Source organism: Bombus terrestris, chromosome 8, assembly GCF_910591885.1.
Source record: "Bombus terrestris chromosome 8, iyBomTerr1.2, whole genome shotgun sequence".
NCBI classification, from domain to species: domain Eukaryota; kingdom Metazoa; phylum Arthropoda; class Insecta; order Hymenoptera; family Apidae; genus Bombus; species Bombus terrestris.
The window spans coordinates 5,580,071-5,592,427 of NC_063276.1; the positions used below are offsets into that span (position 1 = coordinate 5,580,071).

The following is a 12,357-nucleotide window of genomic DNA, read 5'->3' on the forward strand; positions in this document are numbered from 1 at the left end:
TGGCACACTTTCGTTGCAACAAGTCACGCGTCATCATCCAGATTACTATAAATATTAATTATACAATACATGCAACGTATTATATAATTAATTTTGCCTGTCTGAATTTTCTAAATAAGATCTTATCACGTTCGTGCGTGTGAAACAATTTGTCTAAAACTATATATAGTTTGATCAAAGTAACTTTCGTAAAATTAAACATATTTTTCTGGAACGGCCACGTAGTTTTATTATTCAGATTTGCAAGAATTATCAGTTCCAGAATTTCCGGATAAACGCATTGAAAAATTATCTGCATGGAATAGACGATGTTTTTAGCTCTTTCAGGATCGACTTTCTTTCCGATCGTGGAAAATATTTCTTCTTCGTGAATTATTGATCATGGAAGTACATCTTTCCTTATGTTCTTGTAAAGAGAACGTAACGTGATCGAATCTGCTTCAATATTAACGAAGATAAATACATTTATTATTTAATCGATCGTCAAGCATGAAAGGATTAAATTAAACACTACATTTATATTTAACGAATTTGCATAGCACTTTTTCCAAACTGAAATTTACGTAAGAAAATTGTACGCGTATTCCAATTATTCACGACGATTAATAATAAGATTTCTAATGTCTCGTTTATAATTATCATCGATCGATGTATACGCAATTTATAGAGAATTTCTTCTTCTTTAACTTGGAAGAAATGTTTCATATGCGACAAATTGTTAGACAAGAATACAGGAAGGAAGACAGAAATATTATTTAAAAAGTCGATACTTCGTTGTCGTCGTTTCCTCGGTATTATTTCCGGGCGACTTTCCGCTCCCTGAACGAATTGTTAATATTAAATGGATCTTCCTTTTAATGCATGAAGATGCAAGAAAAGACGATGCGCTTTTTACCTTCGACGCATACATTTTCCGCTGGGACATTTGTTTCTTTTGAAAAATTCATACCTTTTCCGCCTTACGATCTGTAAGCTTTTCAACGTCGTGTTATCTAAAAGCATCAGCGACGCTTATTCAAATCTTACGGTCGTCGAATACATCTCGTCGAATTAATTTAAAATTATTTAAAAGACTATATTTAATTATTATCAAACACGCCAAATGCCCGTCGTTCCAATTGTAATTTACAATATCGTAATGGCTGATACGAATTAATATCTTTGAGAAAATAAAGAAGATTCTCGCTATGTATTTCTTTCTTTAAAGAAGTTTTTAAATTAAGACGATGATCGACAGGCAGGATACAGTTACGTACTGGATTTTTATCAAACGTATTGACTAATTACACGTTGGAAGCAAAGGACTGCAAGTTACCTGGAACAACAATTCCATTTCAAATATCCGTTTTCGCGGCGACACGTTTCCCTCGCCTTTCCAAGTTTCACGAATTTCCTCATCGCGTTGGGAACGTTACCCCGTGATTACGAAGATTTCCCGCCCTTAAGCTTCGTCCTTATGAAATATCCGCGTTGCTCGCTCCATGTCCGAGGATATCCCATTGAAGATGACCGAGCAGCGTGCACGTTTTAACGATGATTCTTCCATTATGCGGCGATCTTCTCACCCGGCCATACTCGTGGCGGAACAGTCGCGACACGAGTCGAAGCGTCTTTTCTTCCGCCATAATATTCCAGATTCTGTATCCCGGCCGGGATAATGAAGACCAAACGAACCAACGATCCTTCCAGCTTATGGAATAACCCAAGGTTAAATCCTTTATTTCATTCGCGTCTTTCTTACTGCGCATTTTTCTGAATAAAGTGATAGCGCACCTGTGTTCCACCAGAATCGAGTCATTTAGAGAAGAAATATCGATTAATTGTAATTAACGAGGAATTATAAACGAAGCGATAAATAATACGGTAAATCGCGTACTTCGGCTTTGACTAGATCTTTATAACGGCGATTATCGTTGGAAGTTGTATAAATTTATACGAAACAAATAAATAACAGCATTATAACAACATAAGGACAATAAAGTGCGTTATCGTTGCTATAGCGTAGCAATTAGAACGCAGAATATTTCCAGCAGTTAATTCGATTATTTCTGCATCGTAATTTCGATGCTCGCTATTAAATCGGCCATATTCTGTCCGTAATGTCGTAGGTAATAACTCGAATTATTATCGAATGGAACATCATTTGAAAGCATACGCGTCCTTAAAGCACAGCGTCGTGAGAGAAACGTGTTCTTCCTTTTCTATGGATATTACGACCATTCTGCGTGGCAACAGTCGCGCAACGTGGACCATTCGATTTTATCAATTCGTGCGATAAATAAAGTTATTTATAAATAAAGCAGCAAATTTTCTTTTACCACCGGCTGTGTGATTTCCAATTGGTCGTTTGCCTTGAATGTCTAGTTTAATTAGGCTGGCGGGAAATTAAAGTGATAACAAAGGCCGGTGAAAGTTTTGGGATTTAATTAAGAAATATCGCTGATGGACGAACCGATCTCGGATTAGAAGACTTCTGGGGTTGGTAAATCGAAATTCAGAGGTGGCCAATGCAAAAAGCTTGGAGTACACGTCGCGGAACTTGGCTCTAATTAAGCCGACCGAATTACAGAGTCGAATTGGAAAACTGCGGTCGGCAAGTGTAAAATGACTCGTGCCGCCAGTTTGCCAAGCGATAAAATCGCAAACAGGGATTGTAGTCGTTGCGCTGCTGCCGAATTCGCAAGAAGGATCCCAAACGAGCCCTCAGTTTCATGCAACTTGCTGCGAATATTCCACTGGTGTATAATTCTTCTGTTTAAGTGCTCTTTTATAGACGAAAGTTTGGAATTATTTCTGTAGCCGCCTATATATATTCTTAATAACTTGATTATTAATTAGAAAATAATCTATCGATGGTGTTTCGTTATATTGGATTGGCAACTAAATGATTGCGGATGTTGTCAATACCATCTAATGACAAAATCCGCAATCACTTAGTTGCCAACGCAATATTTATCTGAATGGATTTCTGTCGAGAGAATTTCTAAGGGTAACAGGATTCCGCAGTGACGTGTTCCCAATGACGTCATTTTAATTCGCCATATTACGAAATAGTTTTACGAACGTGGTACGCAAATTTTTTTGACGTACGTGTACCGTTCCTTTCTACGAAATGGCTGAATTTCATCGAGGCAAATTCAACCGTATCGTTTCATGTATAATTTTATTCAAAAGTTTGTGCAACCCGGTACGCGTGAGAAATAACGAATTTACTGAAATACGCGAACATGTGTTGAAAAATATTGCGCCGATTATTACCGCGTTGCGAATATTCATGCAAAATCATGTTTTTCTGAATCTAATGAAAGAAATAGAAGTTAGATGGAAAAGCGTTTCTTCCAGTGAATATCGTACAGAGTATTTATACGGTGGACATTTTACATGTTTCTGCATATTCTGCATTTCCTGCATTTTTACAACCTGAAAGCTTTTATAGATGCATGAAAATCCGCAGCCCGATTATTACGAATGCGCTTTGCAATCTGCAGTCTAATAACGGTAATTCCTTTACCCTCGTTCCGAACCTATCGCGAAAAGGATATGGAATTTCTGACGTAGCGTCCAGTAATTTGCCCGAAAATTGTAAAATAGCGATCGTAAGAAACGCGTAACAGGGAAATATATTCGACTGGCAGTGTCCGAAAATTTACAAATAGCTCGGGGGACGACGGTAATAGAATTCGCAATTTATCAAGACAGGATGCGGCTCCCAAATTGAATCGTGCAAGTCGAAGCCGCAGGGGTGGCAAGTTTGCCCTGTAAAATTGAAGTTTCCGGCTGGTGGGGGAGATTAATTACAAAATCGAAGTAGCCCCGTAGCGAGGCGTTGCGAGGGTGCGTGTGTGTGTCTGTCTGTGTGTCTGTGTGTGCCGTTGGTGACAAAACTAGGGAATTCCGCAAGTTCTGGGTGGAACCGCAGATTTGACGCCGTGACACCTCAAAATTCGGCGAGCGCGTTTCGGGGCTGGAAAATCGAGCATGCAAAAGGCACGCTCGCCAGGATCGAATTCTGGCGAAAAATTCAGCAAGAATAAAGAGAATAGAGGCAAAGGGACACGGAATTCGGCGAAAACTTGACGATAGCGATAGAACCAAGTTCGATATGTGCTCATCAATTCTAGTCAATTTTTTGATAGACACGAACGTCTTGTTTTAATTTCTGACGCTAGATCACTGGCCGTAAGAAGTTATTTTTTATTTTTCTGCGTTATCTGCACTTGGAATATATTTGATCCCATCATTCATCCAGGTCTGTCTTGTGCATAACGCTTGGAACCATTTATTCTCTGATTCGGTGCTTTCGAATGATTTTATCGGAAGAAAATACGCAGTTATAAACTATTATGTAATTGCTATAAATCTATAGGAATTTTGAAATGATTTTATCGAAAAGATGTACAGTTACAACTGCTGCATAAACGCTATAAATCCGTATATTGGTACATTGGAATGATTTTGCCAAAGAAATACAACCTAAAAGTTACAAGGATCGCGCGATTGCACAACTTTTACGAACATAAGTCAGTCCTACTGTACTTTCATAGTACTCGTAAAAGTAAAATGGCTTTTATTCGAAAATTTTATATTCGAAGCTGCTTGGAATGCGCTCGATCCCGTCGCCGTTTGGCGATCCCAGCGGCGGGAAAATCCGCGCTTTCGGATGGCAAATTAAAAAACAAATTCCACCGATATCAAGATATAGCCGAGGCTGTCCGGTCCACGCTCCGCTATTATCTTTCACCTGTAAATCAATTTTCGTCGGTGGACCGCACGGCCGAAAAATCCGCCGTGAAAATATTTGGCAATCGTATCTCTTTGGACGCGTCGCGCTCGAAGCCGAGGGCTGTCGCGCGAAATCCCGTTCGATTGATCGTTACCGCGCCATTCATGAGTCTGAAATGCAATTAATTAACCTTTCGTAGCGAGACCCACGTTGGATTAATTGTTCGTTTTTCGATTTTCATCGCGTGACCTCCCTTCTCGACGCGCTGACAGCTTCCTTTTTTCTTCCGTTTTTATTAAAAAATCGACGCGGGCCTCGCAGCTGCGAATAAATATCGATTACCATCGACAGGCGGAGTAGATTTCATATACAAAGTACATTGATGAAAATAGCAGGGATACCGATCGAGAAAAACGACATTTTCCAGGATTCGCGTTTCGTTGTTTCGCTTATCGTGCTTCATGACGCACTATATGCTTACTCCACGCATGTATAACCTGTCGCGATAGTAACGGGCAATTTTTCACGGGAAACTAAATCGAAAACACAAGCTGCAGTTTTGTCGAAAATCGCTTTGTTTTGAGGGAAAAGAGTAATTTCGGACAACGAGTCCCTCGTGGACCGAGTGCTTCGCCGAAAAAATGTTCGTTTTGTAGCATCTCTCGTTACGTTTAATTCTTAATTCTGACGTTTCTTTCGTGCCATTTTTCAGCCAGTAGTGTTTTTTTTTTTTTTTTTTACCTTCGAACTTCTCGCAAGTTTTCCGAGGAAAGTTTGCGAGAATGGAAAATATGGAAACACGGACGTGAAAGATAACACGTGAGCAATCTTTCCGGCCGAATGTCGAAATAAAAGAAGTATAACGATTGAAAAGCATAACTAAATTAATTGCCATGACGAGATGGAAATATATCGATTGCGCGGTAATTGGAAAATAATGAAATTTGGATGAAATTTAAATTTGACGAAAATTAGATTTCCAGTTATAAAGGAGGACATTGGACTTAATTGGAAACATTCAACGTCATGTGTTACTCAATTGCGTAATTATGGCAATGTTTATTACGTTCTAAACAATATTGGACGTACAGTCGTAGCCAACGGTCAAACGTCGTTTATTATCGCTTGCACTTATTGTTAGCGCTATCTGCATCTCGTCACGCAATCTTTAGAATACTAGAATGCTCGAATCGTAAAAACGTAAAACGAGAATACAGATGCGAGCGTGCTGAATAGAAACACGTAAGTAATTTAAATACGAGCTACGAACAAGGAGGCGCAAATTCAATGGCGAAGGTTAACCGTTTGATCGAGTAGCCAGTGAAACGGCACGGAAACTGAAATTATTCGGTAAAAAATTGCAACGTGTCTGCTGGTCGATAATCACGCGTTCTTGTCGAGGAAACTTTCTGTATCTTCCTAGATTCATTGCACCATTTTGGAAAGAGTGGAACATCCAACGAAACAATTAATAATAATTATTAGACTACGGATACTCCGACATTTCTGATAAATTGAAAAGCGCAGAAATTCAGAGCTTGCACGTATTATACGAAAATGTATGAAATATTCAAAGCTGAGTAATGGTTATAATTTTTGGTAGGCGAAATAAATTATCATAGCACGCGTAAGTTCCATTTTCTCAATTCTCATAGAAATATGAAACAGCCTAACGATAATTATAACCATATTTTGGATATTTTATATATTTTTGTGTATTATATGAGCGTGATCAAAAAGTTGGTTTTCTGAAAAATCAAAAACTTTCTAATTTCCCGGTCTAGGAAACGTCGATTGAAGAAACGATCGTTCTTATGTCGTTGATTACTTAAACTTTGATTAAAATTTGATTGTCTACTAAATAAGTCGTATTTCTACGACTTCGGATTTTCCGATCGTTTGAAATCGAACAACAAAGAGTTTAACGTCGTTGCTCGTTAGAAACTTTTCGACGAGAAAGCAATACAATTTCTCAACCACCGTGATCAACAGATATGGCATCGTTCCACTTCTTTTCAGTTGCAAGAACGAACAAAACTATGAAAGGACAACGATTTCACAGCATAAAACAAAAGAGGCTGAACGAACTAAAAGGCGTGCAACAAAGTAAATTTCAAAAATGTTTTCAGCGATGGAGAAAACGTTGGCAGAAGCGTATTATTATTAATGGACATTGCTTTGAAACTGGACAATATAAATATCGAGGAATAAATATATATTATCCTAAAGAGAAAAATTAAAAGTTGTTCGATCTTCTTTTAAACCTTTAAACTTACCACGGATGCAAAATGTTCACAGTTTAATTATAAAAGAGAAGAATTTGCGGAAGGAAAGGAATCTATCAACTAAAGTTCTCTATTTACCCACTGGACGATGCAGAAAATTCCGCAATCATCGACTAACGAAAAACAGCCGGACTTTGGCGATAAATAACCCAAACCCGGGTTCGTGAATCGCGATACCATCGAACAGTGTGCATCGACAGTGTGCAACGATACGGAAGGATTCATGACACTCTCTCCACTCTGTTTTGCCTCCATAAACTCTTTCGAGGCACGATACAGTGCATCATGTTGGTCCGATAAGGCACAACTACTGCCTCTGACCATCGAATTCAGACTACACGAAGAAATTTCACGTCTCTAACTACTACGCTGCGACATAAATGACAAACTATCTTTGATAGCCCAAATTATTGCAAAAATAAGACAAACGCAAGAGAAAAATCAAGAATAACGAAACTGCCTTGGAAGATTTACTTTCGAGGAAATTGAGCTTGAAAGCTTTTTAACTTTTGTTTAATTTATCTGTTTGCGGGCAGCAATCCCTTTGGTATTTTGCAATGTAAAAAAAGGTACACGTATTGTAAGAATAAAAATATTACAGGAAAAATAAACGTAAAATTTAGACGCATGTATCTATAACAAGTGTATCGAAGAATGTTTGAACGAATCAAGGGGCTGGTCAAATGGATCAACCTCGAATATGAACAGCTGTACGATTTACATAATTAAAATACCTGTATGCTGCGCGGTATTGTTCAGAATGAAGCAAATTGAAATTCCTTGGGCTCCTATAAAGAACGTTTATGGAAAATAGCTGAATAATATCGAGATAGGATATAAGATTTTTGAATACGTTACAAGCAAAAATGACATCAAACATGATCCTTATGCCGCTCAACGACTGAAGATTCAAATCACTGAGAACCGTGTCATAAGGGCGAGAAAAGGGAAGCATAGGGCAGTCAGGATGTTTCGCAACGAGTCTGCGGAGTTTACGTTGAATAGTCTGAATTTTGTAACTGCGCGATTCGATTTGTCGAGTATACGTGCATTTGACTAATTGTCGATTAGACAGGAGCGAGTAACAGGCAGAAGATTATTCCAACTGTGAAAACAAATCGAAAATTACGGAATAACATTTTTGTCGCTACAACTCTCGTTTTATAAATATTCGCCCGCGTGGTTGTACATATCAAATCAAAATATATTCTATTCGTACTTTCTCATTAAAAACTCGAAGTTCCCCTTCTATCCAATAAAATTGAATATCAGAAGCTGTTAATCTGCAACGTGTGTCTTCAAACGTTCATTTAATTTCCTTTCTGTCGGAAATTCTTTCCGCTCGAATTACAATAATTCGCCGATTATTTTAATCGCGCTATCCGACACGCAAAACGAACAGATTAAAATGCTCCGTTAACGTCTAATAGAACTGTGAAAGGTGAAATAATTACTTACTTTCCTCGAACGGAACACGGAAAGGTCTTAAGCAAAGCGGACCTATAGGTATAAATGCTAGCAATTAGAATTCCGTTTTTCTATTTAAACTTAGAAACGATAATTCAAGTTGATAAGACGGCGAGGCAGACTCTTTAAACGACTGTTTCGCCCGTCACGCAATTCGAAAGGCACGCTAAAACCGTGCAGAAACAGGAGAAAAAGGAAACAGCCTGGCCATTATTGCATCGTGACGCGAAAGTCGATACGAAAGCTGCATTTGAATTTCCGGCGAAAGATGAATTATAACGGCAACGATAAGGGGTTTTGTACGAGCTATGAAACATAAGGGAAAAACGCAAGTACCATAACCGCTTACATTTCCAGAGATAAGCGACGCTGCCTCGATGTTCGTCCCATCGCGAAACATCTGCCATTTTTATTCTTCCTTATACGACGACTATTTTAGTATTTTTCTCGAACTCTCAACTCTTTTATTTCTTTATACCTCGTTCCATTTTTTCCTCTGTAAGGAAGAGGAGATACGAGCCATTTATTCGAATCAAATATCTTTTTAATTGCCAAATATATTTAACTATGATACCTATTTAATCTGCCATTAGCAAAATCAGTCGTTTACGTTTACATTCATTTCTTTTGTTACTCTAATCTTTGACAAAAGTTCTGAGAAGATTTTAGGATATTTACCGGAATCTGTACTACGTTATACAATCAGTTTGTAAGCCAAATGTTTGAAAGGCTTTTCAGGGATAATAAACGTTCGCCCGCGAGAAACTTGCGAATGAAATATCGCTCGAGATACGAACGATCCTAGTTGCTTATGCGAATATTAATTTTTCATAAAAGAAGCATGTTTCTTCCGATGTTTTTTCTTTTTCTTTTTTTTTTATAAAAGATATAGCGTATCAAAATTTAAGATGAGTCTTAGTTAGCGGAAATATAAAATTTCCAAATATTCCAATCTCTCGTTGCTTCATTTTTGCCGTTTCCAAAGACGCGTTTCATCTGCTGTATAATTTTCGACGAAATTTGCATTCGTTTTAAAAGGTCGCGCAACCGTGTCGTATTATCGCTATAGCTTTTTTTGTTTGAAACTGAAAATTCCGATTACGCGACAGCCTCGTGCTTCTGTTTCGTAATTAGCGGTCCTCCGGCGTATGAATCGCGTTATCGTTATGACGCTCTACGCTGAAATAGTCGGTGTTTCGCGACGACTGGTTTCAGATAAATCTGCTAGTAAAGGGTTCGTTAGCTACCGGCCCTTTCCCTATTGAAATAAAAATTACGTACCGTTTTCCATCCTTCGCCAATGGTTAGGTGCAATGCGCTTCGAGCGAAATAATTTTATATCAAATTCATGCGCCCGCGACGTAAGAAGAATATCGTAGTAAGAAGAAGTGGCATGCACGTTGGGAATTCTACTGTTGGGATAAAAATTGTGTGGCATAAAAATTCGCCCTGATTTCATTTCGATTTTACATTGTAGTAAAAAAACGTCACAGACATTCGGCGAGGGTCGAAAGTGGATATACGTGTCGAAGACATGGAATTTATTCGGGAACCCTTTCACGTGTGTCGCATAAATTGAAAATTCATTGAAAAGATGTGAAGTAGGGGAATACAGGTTAACGGTAACGAAACGCGGCTAAATCTATAGATAAATTGATACTATACGAGCCTCATTTTTCTATATCATTGAAGGTGCCATTTATTTTATTTCATCGAAATTGTGTCACTTATAATTAATGTTGTTAAAACGTGATAAAGTATAAGAAATTATACTGTGTAGTAGAAGCGAAATGGTGACAGTAGAACATATTCTAATCGAGTGTCCTTACAAATAGGCAATGCGGATCAGCTTCCTTAAAAAATATGGACGTTGCAGGCATCCTTTTTCTTCGAGAAGAAAAGCTAACAAAAGATACATACGTATGCATAAAATCGTGTACGAGATTAAAATGCCTCTATTTAGAAGACTGAAGAGGAAAATAAGTTGGACATTACAATAGGAACAAACTGGAGAAAATTGATCTATCGAATTAACTAACAGCAAGGGACCATAGTCTTAACGAAACAGTTAATCCACTGTATAAACTTAAAACACCATTTATTTTATATTTATTTACCACGTACACTTATATATATGTGTGTATGTTATATTATATATAACAAGATTGCACTGGGCATAAGCTTTATACAATAAATAAATACTACTACTATATACACGTAACTATGGTCCGTTTTCTTAGGCCACATTCGATCACAAGATGTCTGGAAAGTATAATTATTGCAATATGAATTTCATTATGGCGAGATAAGTCGTGGCGGATAATTATATTAAAAATTCTAAATTGTATAATTTTCTGCAATAATTTACCCCGTCCTAACCGAATTCATACATGTAAATCCTTTTTTCTCTCCACAAATCTTGCTACGTCTCTTAAAAAGAAAATGCCCATCGTCCTGTCGGTTGCATCTCTACCAATTTTAATATAGCTTCAACAGAATCTGTCCCTGAGGACGTAATCTCTCGAACGTGATTCGCCCGGGGAACATATTAAACGAAGAGCCTGTGCCCGACAGGGAAAAAGAGAGAGAAAGAGAGAGAGAGAGAGATTCGAAAAAGTAAAAAAAAAAAAAAGAAAAAGAAAATGATTCTGAAAAAGAAAAAAGGGGAAACTGAGAGTAAACGACAAGAACGTCGCGATAAGACCCGGGAGCGTTTATTTAACCCTTAAAAGCTTGCCGGCATCCAATTTCCCCGGTCAAGTTTCCCCGACAGTCTCGGCTAATAAACATTCTCCGTTGCTCTTCTTTCTGTTGCAGCTCTATCGACACACGTACTTGGCCCACTACAGGATCGTGAATCTGCAGACCTTGTAAGTAAACTAGTGGCGAGGCCGTGGGCCATTTCACCTAATCGTATCTCAATCTTATTCCACCTCACACAGGGGTCACAGAACTTCAGATTTGCATTTTAATCTTCGCGCCACCGCGAAGCGGCGCGATCATTCGAAAGGGGCTGCCGGCGTGCAAATTACGACCGCGAGAATTTCATCCACAGCGACCTAACCCGCGGTGTTCGTTTTAATCGCGAAACGCGACGCGAAGCATCTCCCCAATCCTTTTCCCTAGTTGACATATTTGTGGTTTCTCGGTTTCACAACCCGTCTGTTTTTATTAGCACGTTGCGGCTTATTTCGCGGTTTGCTTCTTCGGGACAGATGTGAGAACGATATTTTGTTGAAGAAGCAAAGATATGCCGGAGAAAAGTATTAATAATTAGAACAACAGCCATAGTTTGCCCAAATTGTACGCCTTCTGCTGTCTTTATTCTTTAAATGTTTTATTATATATCTGTCATTTTACTCGTATTATGCGCCAATTACTAAAGCAAAATTTGTGGTCGAAGTTTTTCGCCAGATATAACGAGTAGGTGTCCTAATATTATGTAATCTCGTCATCGTGAAATTTTTCGCCATCGTCGTTTAAAATTTAAAACTTTTCTCGGACTCGCCAGCAGTAGGAGTTTACTCGGGAGATCTCTGGACGTTAATTTGCCATTTAACAGTGCTTATATTACGATTAGAGCCAACGCCGCTTACCTGGAATTCGTTTCCACCCACTTTGCCACTGGCTTAATCGCACTCGCTGGTGCGCCACGAATTTCTCTTGCAGTCACTGCCCCGAAGTCTTTATTGCTATCCTTCGCGGCTTTTCAACTCCGTACGTACGACCAGATGATGTTGTAGCCTGAGAGAATAGTTTCGAGCAGATGATAATTACGTGAAATTTCTTCGTTTCTGCGTATCGAGCTATACATGTCACAAATATATGTTTCCAATAAATATCTTGTAATTTCTATATATAACGTCAGGTTAGTTTCAAGCT

General features: G+C 38.4%; 1 protein-coding gene across 5 annotated transcripts in view; it reads left to right on the forward strand.

Moving 5' to 3' along the window:
* Nucleotides 1-12,357, forward strand: part of LOC100646982 (venom dipeptidyl peptidase 4) — a 300,060-nt gene that overhangs the window by 154,694 nt on the left and 133,009 nt on the right. For all 5 annotated transcript variants that reach the window (XM_048408250.1, XM_048408249.1, XM_012311197.3 and 2 more), the window contains one exon: nucleotides 11,293-11,345. In XM_048408250.1, coding sequence (XP_048264207.1) covers nucleotides 11,293-11,345 — 53 coding nt within the window. The remainder of the gene's footprint in view (nucleotides 1-11,292; nucleotides 11,346-12,357) is intronic.